At 41.4% G+C, this 16,482-nt stretch overlaps 1 protein-coding gene and 1 pseudogene across 2 annotated transcripts; both read right to left on the minus strand.

The window, feature by feature from the left end:
• Positions 1-250: 250 nt before the first annotated feature.
• ube2v1 (ubiquitin-conjugating enzyme E2 variant 1) lies at positions 251-5,609 on the minus strand. Of its 2 annotated transcripts, XM_063911770.1 has the most exons (5): positions 5,467-5,609; positions 3,418-3,566; positions 2,020-2,145; positions 1,336-1,499; positions 251-1,266 (listed from the first exon to the last, which is right to left on the minus strand). In XM_063911770.1, exons 1-4 carry the CDS (start codon positions 5,483-5,485, stop codon positions 1,353-1,355), a joined length of 441 nt encoding a protein of 146 aa, XP_063767840.1. In that variant the 5' UTR covers positions 5,486-5,609; the 3' UTR covers positions 251-1,266; positions 1,336-1,352. The 2 variants fall into 2 exon arrangements, with proteins under 2 accessions (XP_063767840.1, XP_063767839.1); XM_063911769.1 differs by having other exon boundaries at positions 251-1,499.
• A 3,103-nt stretch (positions 5,610-8,712) lies between these two features.
• Positions 8,713-15,758, minus strand: LOC134883141 (uncharacterized; annotated as a pseudogene).
• Positions 15,759-16,482: the final 724 nt, after the last annotated feature.

Genomic DNA, 16,482 nt, shown 5'->3' on the forward strand with positions numbered 1-16,482 from the left:
ATATATCATTTTTATGAGTGCTTTTGTTTTGTAGTTTCACTTTTTGATGCTAAAACGTTACAACTTTATTCTTGATTCTATAAATAAAATGTAAAATGTATAACATTAACTGAACTTATTAGCACCGATATTTTTTTCTGCTTCAATTCTGACCCTTCTTCTTTCAACACTCACATGGACCACCAACTATTGTTTTAAGATTGACTTTAAAAAAAAAACAGTCAACCCTTGAGAATAACGACACAACACGTGCAAAAGTAATAACGTTTAATTCAAATAAAACCATGCAACAGGTCACCATTACCCTGATTAGATTCAACCCATTATAAAATAAACATCCAAAGCCGTACTTTGCGTTCAGTGGAGTATACACAGGAAGGTCAGCCCGGAATTGAAGAAACCAAAAAACACAACAAATGGCAGCCCCTCCTCCTGCTCGGCTCAGGCCACAGTACAGTGGTGATCCCGAGCACAAGAAACTGTACCCCCCCACATCCCACTGGCTGCTAATAATCAATCACAAAGCACTATGAACCATATGGCACACAGAGGACAAGTCTGAGAACATGAGTGATGAGCCAGCAGTGCTGTTGATACATACGTTGCTAAATGTCTAGTAGCAGTTTACTCCCATGTACCGGACATGCACTGTTTAAGGAAGGCCCGTGAAATTCACATCGTCGGGATTGCGGAAGCTGGGGAGTTACATACTAACGCAGCCTGGGTGACCAAGCAAAGCATCGTGGTGGGTGCGGGAGTTCATCTATAAGGAATCTGTTTCAGCATTCTGCAAGATGCTGAGGTATGCTGCAGAATGAGCCCACATTCAACATGTTGCTGGGAGTGACAGAAGTACATTTGTTTTGCTGATTCAAACCCATCACCACAACACCCATATAAGAGGGACTAACTGACACCACTTGTGAAGAGTCCAGCGCACAAACATTACTGGCAGACTTAATCAGGAACTGTGTTATGTCAGAATCTGGATGTAGAACACGCGTAAAGATAATAAAAATAACATTAGTAAGGTGTACGGTCATTTTTGTTTTGTAATGTATGGTCTGCATGTGGGTTTTAATGGGCACTGGGTACACATCCCTCTCTGTCCAATGGGAGGATGCTGAGGGAGGAAGTGGGAGACGAGTCTTGGTAACATGACGGTGGTGTATTTTGAAAGAAGCACAGTCAGTGTAAGGTGTGTGTGTGTGTGTGTGTGTGTGTGTGTGTGTGTGTGTGGATGTCACTGTGTGTCGTGTGTTGTGTGTGTGTGTGTGTGTGTGTGTGTGTGTGTGTGTGTGTGTGTGTGTGTGTGTGTGTGTGTCACTGTGTGTCGTGTGTGTGTGTGCGCCTCAGTTGCTGAACACCTGGCCTTCGGGTGGCTGGGAGAGCCTGTTGTTCTCTTTCATCATCATGTGCTGTCTGAGCTCCTGCAGCACCATCCGGATGTTGTGGGAGTTTTTCCATCTGCACAGCGCTGACAGAGACTTTAAGTCCACCTGAAAGAAGAGGAGGAGGAAGAGGAGCAGGAGGAAGAGGGGTGGGTATTTTTATTATGGCCTCAATAAGAAAGCTATTGTTCCGCCTGGAGCTTAGGTTGTATATATAGCAAGTGATCATGTCTGAAGTGATATTAAAGTATTTTAAAAGCTTTTGAAAATCAAAATAAATGTAGAATAATTTGAAAAGCTCAAGGTCAGAGTGAAACGTAAAGGGACAAAACTCAAAGTAGTTCACAAAACATGTTGAGGGCTAAATAAGCTCGAGAAACGGAGAAAAGTTTGAGGACAAAAAATCTAAATTCTAAGCATACTTTGGTGAGACATCAGTCAATGTTAGCCCTATTCACTGCCATCAGCACATCGGTAAATAAGGTGACATATGCCGATGTTTAAGTTTTGCTCAGTGACCAAGTAAGTGCCCTTGTTTTAAAATCTGACGTACAAAAACTGAAGTCAGGGCATCATTTTTGAAGTATTAGAACAACAGGTGAGTGTATAGTGAAGTATGGGTACTTACCAAACCATTTGAACTGTGTACGCAGTTCAAGTTAATCTTGTTCACAAAGCGGACATGGGGGGGGTATTCTGGGTATCTGTTTCCACATTCTATTTTCAGACTGTATATCCTGCCTTCATAGATGGTCTGCAATCAAAGAGACTACAGGTTAGCTCTGGGAGAGAGAGCTCAGGGGAATGTCCACTCATCTGAGCTCCTCTGTTCTGCTGTGAAACACTGGTTAATATAACAAAGACAGTACAGTTCATATAACCGTAAACATAACCATGAAACCACAATGTTCACTCATGGTGTCCCTACATGTTTGTTCTAAAGCTTTTGGCCTAATCACATCTGAATATCTACAGGATTATGAATACTGAACAGTGTTTAAAAAGGTATCAGGTCCTTTACCGCAGTATTAATACTAATTTAAGAACCTACACTCAAAACTTGAATGGAGTAAAGGCATACAGGTATTATCAGCAAAAGGTAAAGCCATTCAATCTGCAGTAAAATGTTCATTGTCATTTTTCTAATTTCATAAATGATGTTTTTTATCAATATAACTGATGCATTAATATGTTTTTGCATGTTGATACTGTAAAGAGTTGGACTCTTTGAATATTCCTTAATATATTGTTTGGTACTTTTATCTACAGTGCAGTACATCCTTGAAGGTCATCACATGTTTTTGTGCTATCCTTTGAGAACCACACATCTGTAAAGAAGTCGTCTTTTCATCAGATTTTATTTAGCCTGAGAAGTCAGCTGTGTGAAGAGTAAGGCAGATTTGTATATAGAAAAAGCTGAGTGTACTGGAAATAAGACACAGCTACAAATGCTATAGTCACCTTGGAAACTGATGACCCATATTACTACCATCAGAACCGTACAATGAACCAGAGTGATAAGGCACAAGGTTGCTCGTCTACTTCAAAAAGTACTACATTCTCTTAACCCTACAGAAAGTAGGCTGAAACATGGAAGTCCCACCAAACTGAAACCCAAACAAAAGTAGCTCAAAGAACATTGTGCATCCCCCACCGCAGCTTCTAGCACACTGCAGCAGAGTCACACAAAAAAAGCTCCGGCCGCAGTCTCTTTGCAACCATCCTGCAGCAGGCAGAGGGGACACTTTTCATTTTAGTTACATGCAGCCGTCATAGGGTCAGTTTGCACACAGCTGAGAGACCTGCACATGATCCCTAGGAGAGCAACAACATAACGTATAGCAATGAGGTTTACCACAATAGCTACTGTAACTTTAACAGACCTCTTAGTCTAAAATTAACCAAAGGTCTCTGTCACTCCTCATACAATGACATTTCCTTAACACTGTTTTATACAATGCTAAAAGTCCATTGAATAGAAGAGCAGTGTAATGTATCGGTGCTGTAAACTCAGGGGGCAGCTCACCTTGGGCGGGCCGATGATCATGCCGTTCCAGTGAGTTAGCGTCATGTCATCATCATCTGCGAGGCCCCAGCTCACCGTACCGTCTCCACCTCCCTTCTGACCTTCCTCCAGTTCCTCCAGCAGGCGAAAGCTGCGGGGAACTACGACGCCTTCCAAAACAAAAGAACACAAACTGTCTATTAACAATGGGATAAAAATACATGCAGAAACGTCATACCATACTCTATTATTTTCCCGTACAGAAGCTCCTGATCTAAAGCTAAACTATCAGAGAGAGTCCTTATATGTTTCACTCTCAAACAGACCAAGACTTTTCTGCTAAATCCAATTGCAAGAATCGGGAAGTTGAAAGCACACAACCTCCCTGCAGTACCTCCGCAGACCCCCTAAGTTGTATTTATTGGGTTGTATTTGGATATTCGGAAACTAGAACTAAATCTTCCATGTGTCCTCGCTACAACATGGATCATTGTGTGATCCATGTTGTAATTGTTGGCACATCTGAACAGGTAGAACTTTTCTTGAAAGCTGAGGTAGTAAAGCATGAATAATTGAAAAATCCTATTACAAATCCACTAAAAGTTAGTCTGAAATTGTTCAATTGTCTGACCAACCAAAAATATCACAACCTCCCTGCAGTACCTCCGCAGACCCCCTAGTTGTATTTATTGGGTTGTATTCGGATATTCGGAAACTAGAACTAAATCTTCCATGTGTCCTCGCTGCTTGTTCTTACACACATTAAGAATCCTTACAGGAGCTTCTGCTGTTTACACGCCTGACGGGCGGACCGCTGCGTCCGTGCTGTGACTAGATTTATTTTACAAGTTTCAAAGGTTCATTATTACAGTTTTATATCAAACAGAACGTACCATGCTGTTATAATATAGTTGATCAGTCTATAAAACTGATCCATTTTGGGAGAAAGGAAAAATAATAATACTAATAATCATAATGTATCATATAGTTGACTAATCGCTTGAATTGACGACTTTAGAAATATCTTTAATCGAGGGCAGCCTCCAGATGGCTGTATAAGGAGCCTAACTTTATTTGCAGCAGTGTTATCTTTGTCCAACTCAGTGTTGGAAGAAGTACTCAGATCCTTTACTTTTTAAAAAAGCACTTAAATGTTGTGATTTTTTATTCTTACGTAAAATACTCATTCTGCACAAGGACCCATTTCAGAATAATATTAAGTATTCTGTACTTAACATTAAGTACAGCTAAATGTACTTCAAGTATCAAAAGGTACAAGCACGTGTTATGCAGAATGGATCTTTTCACAGTATTCTATTATTATGTTATTATATTTTTATACATATAACATTATTTTAGTGTAGTGGTTGGTCAATGTGGACCGAATAACGATAATTGAAATACTGTGTAGATTAGTAGTACAGTACTGCATTATACCATATCAGCATATCATTTGTTTGTATGTACAAAGTAACTAGAAGCTGTTTTTACTCCATGTAATATAGTAAAAAGTACGATTTTTGCCTCTTAAATGTAGTGGAGTATAAATATAAAGTAGCATTAAAGTAAAGTACAAATATGTCAAAAAAGTCCACTTGAGTAAATGTAGTTAGTTCCTTAACACTCTGCTTTTGGTTCAGTTTTAGTGACGAACCATTTATTCTGAACCCTTCTTCCGGAAAGCTAAGTTATTTGCCCATCAAGCTAGTCCCGGGTGGCACCGCCTAGCAAACAGAGTGACGTTAACACACTGCAGCCCGGTCTAATGTGGTCTGTGGTGTGCACTGCACCCATATGTAGACTTTTTTCTGCCTGCTACCCTCATAATTGTAAATGTATGTTGCTGTAGAAGCCGTGATGATCATGGACTGTTGGACAGCGCAGCTAGCTAATGAGCTAGCTAGCATCGTCAGCGTTTACCTCTCAGACAGTCCTGCAGCAGTAAACCTGCACTGCAGCTGGACTCTTTGGAACTGCGAAACTATAAGCTAATATGGTATGCTCCGGGTTGTACCTCGTAAGCAAAATATATGAAAAATAGTATCTGAACTGTCGGAGAAGTCGGCTTACCTGAGAAGGCGGTCGCCATCTTTGTTATAGATTCACGGAAGCGCGCACGTACGGTGGAGCGTGTCCGTCGTAGAAGTTCCTCTTCTTCTTCTTCTCTCGGTCATTGGCAGATCGCAAACAACTGTAAGGTGCATACTGCAACCTACTGTTCAAGATCGTGTATCACCATGTCATCCGATCACCAGACGTGGAAGTATACCACGGTGTTTAAGTTATTTTAAATCCAATCAGTCCTGTTTAACCCAAATACTTAAAAAGGACCTTCTTTGTAGCTGTTACCACCTCACCTTCTGTTCCCAGTATCCCCATCACGTTCTGCTCCATTCATGCCTCTCTGACTCTGTCACTACGTTTTTTCCTCTCGATTTGTAAATGTTCAAGGTTCAAGGGGTTTTATTATCAAATGCACAGTAGCTACATATATAGTTATGGAAAAGGAAATCTTAAATCCCTAGCTCCTCCAACAATGCATCATATTATTTTATAAGACATAAGAGAAAATAAAAATAAAATAAGGATAGGATAGATAAAAAGTAACATAGTGGAGGACAAGTTGTGTTGCAAGACCAGTCTACAAATAGTGCAGATGAAGTTAACTATATATATGTCAGAAAAATTAATAAACACAATAAGCCAAATGACACAGAGAATGTTGAAAGTGACCAAGTAATGCAAGATTCCATGTAGAGGTAAATAGAACAAAAATATCTACAGAATGTAGGGTTAAATATTGTACAGTGAAATACAATCAAATATTGATTGATAAAGTGATAACTATTAGGATAATACCATCCATCCATCTTCTCCCGCTTTTCCGTCAGGGTCGCGGAGGTAACAGCTCCAGCAGAGAGCCCCAAACTTTCCTTTCCCTGGCCACATCAACCAGCTCTGACTGGGGGATTCCAAGGCGCTCCCAGGCCAGCGAAGAGATATAATCCCTCCACCTGGTCCTAGGTCTACCCCTCGGTCTCTTCCCAGCTGGACGTGCCTGGAACACCTCCCTAGGGAAGCGCTCAGGTGGCATCCTCACCAGGTGCCCGAACCACCTCAACTGGCTCCTTTCAACGCGAAGGAGCAGAGGTTCTACTCCGAGTCCCCCCCGGATCACTGAACTTCTCACCTTATCCCTAAGGGAGATGCCAGCCACCCTGCGGAGAAATCCCATTTCGGCCGCTTGTATCCGCGATCTCATTCTTTCGGTCATGACTCATCCTTCATGACCATAGGTGAGGGTAGGAACGAAGATGGCCCGGTAGACAGAGAGCTTTGCCTTCTGGCTCAGCTCTCTTTTCGTCACAATGGTGCGGTAAAGCGAATGCAGTACCGCTCCCGCTGCTCCGATTCTCCGGCCCATCTCACGCTCCATTGTTCCCTCACTCGAGAACAAGACCCCGAGATACTTGAACTCCTTCACTTGGGGTAAGGCTTCATTCCCTACCTGGAGTGGACAGTCCATCGGTTTCCTGCTGAGAACCATGGCCTCAGATTTGGAGGTGCTGATCCTCATCCCAGCCGCTTCACACTCGGCCGCGAACCGATCCAGTGAGTGCTGAAGGTCACAGACCGATGAAGCCATTAGGACCACATCATCTGCAAAAAGCAGCGGTGAGATCCTTAGCCCACCGAACTGCAGACCCCCTCCCCCACAATTACGCCTCGAAATCCTGTCCATGAATATCACAAACAGGATTGGTGACAAAGCGCAGCCCTGGCGGAGGCCAACCCTCACTGGAAATTGGTCCGACGTGCTACCGAGGACCCGGACACAGCTCTCGCTTTGAGAGTACAGAGATTGGATGGCCCTGAGTAAAGACCCCCTCACCCCATACTCCCGCAGCACCTCCCACAGTATCTCCCTGGGAACCCGGTCATATGCCTTCTCCAAATCCACAAAGCACATGTAGACCGGATGAGCGTACTCCAAGGCCCCCTCCAGGATCCTTGCAAGAGTAAAAAGCTGGTCCGTCGTTCAACGACCAGGACGAAAACCGCATTGTTCCTCCTCAGTCTGAGGTTCAACAATAATAAATTGTAAGATGACAACAGATAAATCCTTTGGGTTAAGGAGGCACATTACAGAGCTCAGGTGTTTAATGGTCTTATGGCCTGTCCGGCTGGTTTTGGTCCTGATGCTGCGGTACCGCCTGCCAGACGGCAGCAGACAGAACAGTTTGTTGCTGGGGTGATGGGGGTCTTTGATAATCCTGCTGGCTTTCTTCCTGAGCCGCTTGGTGTAGAGGTCCTCCATGGATGGCAGCTCCGTCCTGGTGATGTGCTGTGCAGTTTTCACCACCCTCTGTAGAGCCTTACGGCTGAGAGCGGTGCAACTACCACCAGGCCGTGATGCAGCCGGTTAGGATACTCTCTATGGTGCCTTGTAGAGGGTCAGGATGCTCTCTATGGTGCACCTGTGGAGGGTCAGGAGGCTCTCTATGGTGCACCTGTAGAGGGTCAGGATGCTCTCTATTGTGCACCTGTAGAAGGTCAGGATGCTCTCTATAGTGCACCTGTAGAAGGTCAGGATCCTCTTTATGGTGCACCTGTAGAAAGTCAGGATGCTCTCTATGGTGCACCTGCAGGGGGTCAGGATGCTCTGCACCTGTAGAAGTTGCAGAGTATCCTGGAGTCCATGATGAATCTCCGCAGGCTGCGGAGGATAAGAGCCAGTGTGGAGCTGTTTTGGTGATGGTGTTTGTGTGATGAGTCCATGTCAGGTCTTCAGTGATGTGGACACCAAGGAAACTGAAGCTGCTGACTCTCTCCACAGTAGTTGGCGATGGGGGCGTGTCCCTCTCTCTGCCGCTTCCTGTAGTCCACAATCAGCTCCTTGGTTTTGCTGACGTTGAGATGGAGGTTGTTATCCTTGCACCAAGATGTCAGGGTTTGGACCTCCTCTCTGTACACCATCTCGTCACCATCGGTGATCAGAATGGGGAAGGTCGTGTCGTCAGCAAACTTCACAATGGTGTTGGAGCCACAGGCGTGTGTGAACAGAGATTAGAGGAGAGGGCTGAGCACGCAGCCTTGAAGAGCACCAGTGTTGAGGATCAGGGTGGAGGATGTGATGTTTCACACCCACAATGCCTGGGGTTTGCCCGTCAGGAAATTCAGGATCCTGTCACAGAGGGTGCTGTTGATCCAGAGGTCCCTGAGCTTGATGAGGAGCTTGGAGGACACAATGGTGTTGAAAGCTGAACTGTAGTCGATGCACAGCATTCTCACATATGTGTCCCTCTGGTCCAGGTGTCAGAGGGCAGTGTGCAGGGTGAGGGCTATGGCGTTGGCTGTGGACCTGTTTGCTCTGCAGTCAAACTGCAGGGGGACCAGAGAGTCAGGGAGGGAGGGAGGATGAATGTTTTGAGTAACCGCTTAAAGCACTACATGATGATGGAAGTGAGTGTCACTGGGCGGTAGTCATAGAGGGTCCTGGTGGAGTATTTGAAAGTGTTTTCAATGTAATATGATGTGTTCCACATTTTCTTTCACTCCACACCTCCTGCAAATAAAATAGTGCTGTTTAATCCTGTATATTCCAGTCTGAGTCTAGTGATGATGATCTCCTCATGTCTGTTCCTTTCTGTTTAGATCTTTTTGTTGACGGATTTCTGTAACTTGAGGTATCCCCTGCCTTTCTGGTCCCCCTCCCACCTTTTTTCTTAATTATTGCTATTCCTTCTCCTTTTCTAAGTGCAACGGGTATTTTGTTTTCCTTTTGTATTGCATCTTTTGCTAGCTTATCAGCATGCTCATTCCCTTTTAGAAGTTCCTCTCACACCACACATGTCATTTCATGTAATGATGTTTGTATAGGGTAATACAGATTACATGTTATTATATGTTTAGTGAAGCTTTTTATCAAAGATGAAACAGATACTGACTTGTTATCTGCATAAGTTGCATTGTTCTTTTACTGAGAGGGATCGTTATTTATTTTATCATATTTTATTGTTATTATTATGCCCTTTTTTATCTTCTATTGTCACTTGAACTGTTATATTATGCATTTAATCATCATGAGTGCAAGAGAGTTCAGCCCAAAGTGATTTTCTTGTATTTGTTTTAAAATAAAATGGATTAATGATGGTAAATATAATCAGCCCTTAAATCAGACTTTAGTTCACCTGGAGTAAATCCAGCAGCTACCCTGCAGTATACAAAGCCATTCAAACTAGCTGCACCTTTACCAGCTCTGAGAACACTTTGATGATCAATAATTATAAAACATATCAGAGATATTATTCTGAAATGGACCAATCAAACAATGACTACTTTTACTGTCGCTACTTTAAGTACATTTAGATGAGAGTACTTTCTACTTTCACTGGAGGAACATTTTGAATGCAGGACTTTTACTGTGACAGAGTATTCCTACACTCTGGTACTTCTACTTTACTCAAGTACAAGATCTGAGTACTTCTACTTTACTCAAGTACAAGATCTGAGTACTTCTACTTTTACTCAAGTAGAAGATCTGAGTACTTCTAGTTTCACTCAAGTACAAGATCTGAGTACTTCTACTTTCACTCAAGTACAAGATCTGAGTACTTCTACTTTTACTCAAGTACAAGATCTGAGTACTGAGTAGCTCTGAAAATGAATCATAATATTAAAAAGGCTGACCATGGAGAAGAGTAGAGTATTGTTGTATTCTTTGAATTTCTTCCTGCTTTATCATGTGGACCTGATTGGTGATATGACATCTGGTGGACCTTACAAATGAAGATAATGAAGTGGATTGAATTTAACATATATCTGCTGAAATGTTAAAAAATGAGGGAAAAGGTTTTATACCGACCTCCTGAAGAATGAATCTATAAAATAAATAAAAAGGTCTGCATTGTTACAGTGCTTTGAATATGTGATGTGTTATTTTGAGTAATTATAGTTTAATTCATATGATATCAGATGAAAAGGTTCTTACCCATGGATTGTCTGTAGTGACACAGAAACAGCAGCAGGAGAATAGTCAGTACAACTCCACAAAGCAGCCGAAAAGTCAACTGGACGGGAAATTTAGAGCCTTCTCCAGGCCAAGAGGCTGCTGTTATAAATAACCTTAATTATTATTTGTTATATAACATTTTCTCAAAGCACTGACGGAAGCAAAGCTTCAAGTTCTGACCAAGCCTCGGTAATAAAACTCCAAGATCGACAAACAATGACAGTCAAAAATATTAAAACCTACATATATACATACATGGAATATACACAACTATACAAATACATTTACACATAAAGCACACGTTCACATAGGTATTGGAACACATTAACAAAATATACTAGCACAAACCCCTGATCACATCTTACATTTCAATGTTCACGGTCATATGCATGTTTTATTACTGAATACAGAACTGTAAATAAAACTATTTCTCTTACAAACACAAAAATTTTAATTTAGAGGAAACTAATAACAGAGTAATAACTGAATTACAGACTCACACAACCGACTGCAACAAAGCTTACAAAAAGGTTTTGCTTTTTAATCATATTCACATTTTACTGACAACCAGCTCTTTGTTGAAGTCCAACCAAGTGGGGAATCTCTTCGTCTGCATTTATAAAAGCCTTCACCTGACTTTGACACTGCAGAGATAGTCAGCTCCCTTCTGCTATCATTTTGAATGAGGTTGTCATTTTTATAGAAATCCACATTATAAAGAGTAGTTTCATTCTTTAGCTTGCAGCCAAGAGTGACAGAACTTCCCCCAGCCATAGGATGGACCGTGCTAACCAGGTTAATATTATTATCTGAAAAAAGATACATTGCTATCATTGCTATACACACCTGTCTGTCTATCTATCTATCTATCTATCTATCTATCTATCTATCTATCTATCTATCTATCTATCTATCTATCTATCTATCTATCTATCTATCTATCTATCTATCTATCTATCTATCTATCTATCTATCTATCTATCTATCTATCTATCTATCTATCTATCTATCTATCTATCTATCTATCTATCTATCTATCTATCTATCTATCTATCTATCTATCTATCTATCTATCTATCTATCTATCTATCTATCTATCTATTCAAAATTAAAGAGTTTTGATAGACTCCGTCAGACACAAAGTTGATAGCTCACCATGGATAGTGAGGTTGACTGCATTGCTGAACTGTATTTCCGACTCACACCAGTACACTCCACTAACCCAGTCACTGTCTGCGATATATGTGTTGCATGTTGGTTCATTCATTGTCCCAGAGAAAGGACAGTGAAATTGGTTGCCAGATTCTGAAATCCCCCTCACTCTCCACACAGTGGAGCTTCCCTCACAGCTCAGCGACACAGAGGTCTGGGTGCAGTGCTGCACACTGTCAGACTCAGTGAGAGAGACGCAGCTGAATGAACATCTGAGAAGACAACACATAAATATGGGACAGATGAAGCATTAATGTTGATGCAAACTGAATTGGATTCTGCAGTTCAAATAAGACAATGCATGGGTAACTGCTATTACTGCCAACTGGGTGCTTACATTTAACCTGAATCCCCCCAAAAGAGATAAAGCAAGGATAAAAAAACATTTGATGCATGTAACACATTTTGGGGTAAATGATTGAATGTAATGAATGTGTACTAAAGGTACTACTATGTAAAACGACCAAACCAAAACATAATTAAATAATACACTGCCCGGCCAAAACAAAGGTCCCACTCTAATATTCGTTGGACCGCCTTTAGCTTTGATTACAGCACGCATTCTCTGTGGCATCGTTTCCACAAGCTTCTGCAACGTCACAACATTTATGTCTGTGTTGCATTAATTTTTCGCCAAGATCTTGCATTGATGACGGGAGATTCGGTCTTCTCCAGCACATCCCAAAGATTCTCAATCGGGTTCAGGTCTGGACTCTTTGGGGGCCAATCCATGTGTGAAAATGATGTCTCATGCTCCCTGAACCAACCGTTGGATCCTGGCATTGTCATCTTGGAACATGCCCGTGCCATCAGGGAAGAAAAAATCCATTGATGGAATAACCTGGTCCTTCAGTATATTCAGGTAGTCAGCTGACCTCATTCTTTGGGCACGTTGCTGAACCTAGACCAGACCAACTGCAGCAACCCCAGATCATAGCACTGCCCCTACAGGCTGGTGTTTTTGTTTTGGCCGGGCAGTGTAATAAAATAGAAAGGACCAGTGCTTTGACTTCATACCACTTCATAGAATACACAAGGAAAGGCACAACATACTAACCTGCAGACCAGACAAACGCAGGATTGCTATTCAAAGTGTAATACACTGGATCTCCTCTTCCAGCTCTGCACATATACCCTGCTGTTTGTGTCTGTCCATCCATGATGTAGAAATCCTCTTTATTCCCATCGCCACTGTCAGGTAGCAGCTCATAGCTGTCTTTCAGATTGGGAACAGCCTTATACCAATAGAACCTCCACCCTGCTGCTGGATGATCGACACTGCAGTTCAGAGTTATTGAGGCTCCAGGACTCAGCCATGAACGAGACACATTGAGGACGGACACAGGTTCATCTGTTGGAAACGGACTTCATAGAATGGTAACATTATGATGTATACCTGGGGGGTTACATGCACTCCTTGCATCCTACATATGATCTAAAAACATGTAAAACAAATGTGACGCTATACTGACTTTAAATAATATGAACAAAATATGTTTTTATTTAAAGTTCTCCTATCATGCTATATTTGAACAATATATTATAGGTCTCATATCTATACAAAACTTGTCTGTGAAGTGTTCTGCTCAAAATACCAAACAGATCCCCCATTGTAGCATGCCTCATCCCCCTCTATTTCAGCCCTGTTCCTGAAGTGCTGATTCTGTGACTGTAGCTTTAAATGAACTAGCTGCTGCGGGCCACGCCCCTTTCGAGCTACTGCTGGCCACGCCCCTTTGGAGCTGCTGCTGGCCACGCCCCTTTGGAGCGTCATGATCTCTCCTCTGAAGAGAGTTTTCTACCGGGAGAAACTCAGCTAAACGCTGCTGTGATTAAATATTATGTTCCAAACCACATCCAGCATTATTTCTATACGTTTCTCTCTCGGTTTACCACAAGGACAAGACCTTTATATTCTCTCCAGTCTCTCCAATACAGCGTTAGCTCTGAGTGTTAGCGATGCTTGCTAATGTACATACAGAACATATTACTGACAAAACAGAGTGGTTTCAGCTCGCCTACTGTATATTGGGGACGATAGGTTGGGACATGTTACGTGGGCGGGACGTTGCCAAGAATTCAATTTAAAGCCGGCCCACATTTCCGATATGATGTCAAGTCCGCAGTAAATCTGGATCAGCTCGTTTTTACCCCCGAGATGTGGGTAAGAAGTAAAAGAGAGAGGGTTGTATTTTCTGACACTTTGTGAGTTTCCTTACACACCGGGGACACATATTTATGTATAAAAGACATTAAAAAGTGCATTTTGCATAATAGGGGACCTTTAAAGCTACAGTCACAGAATCAGCACTTCAGGAACAGGGCTGAAATAGAGGGGGATGCTAAAATGGGGGATCTGTTTGGTATTTTGAGAAAAACACTTCACAGACATGGTTTGTATAGATATGGCCCTACAATATATTGTATATTTAAATCCAGCACAACAATTCAAATGGTTAGGAATGACTTACAACCAGATACTCAAAATCTGAAAACATCACTCCACCGTGTTGAAGACGTTTGACCTTTCAGTCTGCCCATACACCTGTAGTCTCCACTTTGTGATGACAGAGTATATTTAGGGTGAGATGTCTCAGTGGTGTCTGACATGGGTGTCATACATACATACTCCCACTCATAGTCTCCTGCATCTTCAATTTCACATGTCAAAGAGATCACTTCCCAAAAGTATATCTCAAGCCAGTTGGGTTGCGGGTCCCAACAGCCCTGTTTGGGACTGTTCACCACCAAGAAGCACCAAAAACAAATACGTTAGAAAGGTTAAACATAAAACATAATATAATCAATCATTTTAAATACACCATTTTTTTCTGTATTACATATAATATTAGATTAGCCCATTTTTGTGTGCTTAATTGTTGTATTCTGTGTAGTAAACGGGGTCTCCTCTAACTCCTATCCTACGGACACCTGTGTGTGAGATGGATTTTTTGAGGAAAACAACATCTTGTGTTTTCAGGGGTTCAGACGTTTCCTTTGTTTTTTACCAGAAGTACCTCAAACTAGAAGATGATGGTGGTCTTAAAGAGCAATTTAGGGTCACAGTGCCCCCTCCTGGAAAGCTGGCTCGGAGCTCAGTCTTTGGTTTTGCTGTGTAATGTAAAATAAGTGCATAAAAATGACTGTCCCTGTAAACGAGTCCAGTATGACAGATAATGAACATGTACTGTATATTGTATCCCATCCATCATTCCTGATGGCACTTTAGAAAACAAGGCAGAAAATATGAAATCAATGTGTAAATATATCAGGTATAGTAAACTGATGGAACAAACTAGCAAGTATTCATACATGTCCCACTTATTACCACTGAAGTAGCCGGCTAAAAATACCTTAATTGTGTGTGGAAACACTTGAAAATGATTGACAGTAGGTTAACAGCTGTGTTTAAGCCTTACAGCATATCCATTAATATTGACCTAGTTCTAGTATCAGACACCGTCAACATTTAACAGTCTATAACGGTTTAACATGATATTTGTTTCCATTATCAAGGCATATGTTCTATAAGAATGAATCAAACACACAAATAATTAATACATAATACATAATCAATTATTATTGTAGGTGACTTTGTCACTTATAATAATGTATCTTACCATGAACTTGCAGCTCGATGGTGACTGTTGGCCTTTGTGTGTTTCTGGATGAGACAAAACTGAATTCCCCAGAATCTTGGAGGGTCAGCCCTCTCAATGTTAAACTTAAAGTTGCTGCATTGAAATCTAATCTACCATCAAATTAATTATTTCTATAAAGCCCATCTTTGTTTGCAATTGTTAACCCTTTATATTTCCAGTCCGCCCTGGTGACCCCTTCAGGCGGTCAGCCTGATGACAACTCTACAGTGTCTCCAACATATTTATCAATCACATTATTAATGGGTGCCTCCACATCTGAAACACAAAAGCAAACAGACCTTCACTATCAAATGAGTTTCAGATGGTAATGTTCTTAACACAATGTAGCATGAAGAAACATGGCATTCATTGACTTTTAAAAATAGCATTTAATAATTATACCATGATTGCATCATTAATCACTGAGATGACACCCTGGCTTTCATTTACTAGGGCATAACGTTTATATTACAGGGGTAGGATCGGAAAACACTCATGTTAGTCATATTATCAATTGTTGTTTGAAATGCATTGACAAACGATTTTTCCATTCAGAAAAGGGAATAAATGACATTTTATCTTGAGATTGGAAACTAAAAATGTCTCAGTAGTAGTTACATGATGTGGTATTTGGTAGGGAAATTGAACGTACAGAATAAAAAAACAATTGTTGTTCGAGTTGCATGAGTTGGCTCATAACGGCATGCATCTTATAAGCATCACCTTTTGTGTACAACATGTATGTTAATGTTAATTCCCTCATACCATTTAAGAGATAAAGTTATACTGATAATGTTGCTGACATAACAAAGTATAGAACATAGTTTCAGCTTTATTCAGAGTTTACTTATTCCTTTAAGTTTAATATTACACTGCAAAAATCTTCAAAATATAAAAAATAAAAGGAGTTAATCTTGAATTTTATTTAGATGATTAAACACACCGGTACCCCTCAAGGCTGCATGCTCAGACCTCTCATCTACTCCCTGTTCACATACGACTGCGTGGCCACACACAGCTCCAACACCATCATCAAGTTTGCTGACGACACAGCGGTCATCGGCCTGATCACCGATGGTGACGAGATGGCGTGCAGAGAGGAGGTCGAAACCCTGACATCTTGGTACCAGGATAACAACCTCCATCTTAACGTCAGCAAAACGAAGGAGCTGATTGTGGATTACAGGAAGCGGCAGAGAGGTGCACCTTAGAGAGCATCAT

This window comes from Eleginops maclovinus, chromosome 20, assembly GCF_036324505.1.
Source record: "Eleginops maclovinus isolate JMC-PN-2008 ecotype Puerto Natales chromosome 20, JC_Emac_rtc_rv5, whole genome shotgun sequence".
NCBI lineage: Eukaryota > Metazoa > Chordata > Actinopteri > Perciformes > Eleginopidae > Eleginops > Eleginops maclovinus.

Coding starts and splice junctions, on each gene's coding strand:
- ube2v1 (XM_063911770.1), bottom strand. Junction 2,146..3,417: donor TGATCATCGGCCCGCCCAAG/GTGAGCTGCCCC, acceptor CTTTGATTGCAG/ACCATCTATGAAGGCAGGAT. Junction 1,500..2,019: donor TACACAGTTCAAATGGTTTG/GTAAGTACCCAT, acceptor CTCTTCTTTCAG/GTGGACTTAAAGTCTCTGTC.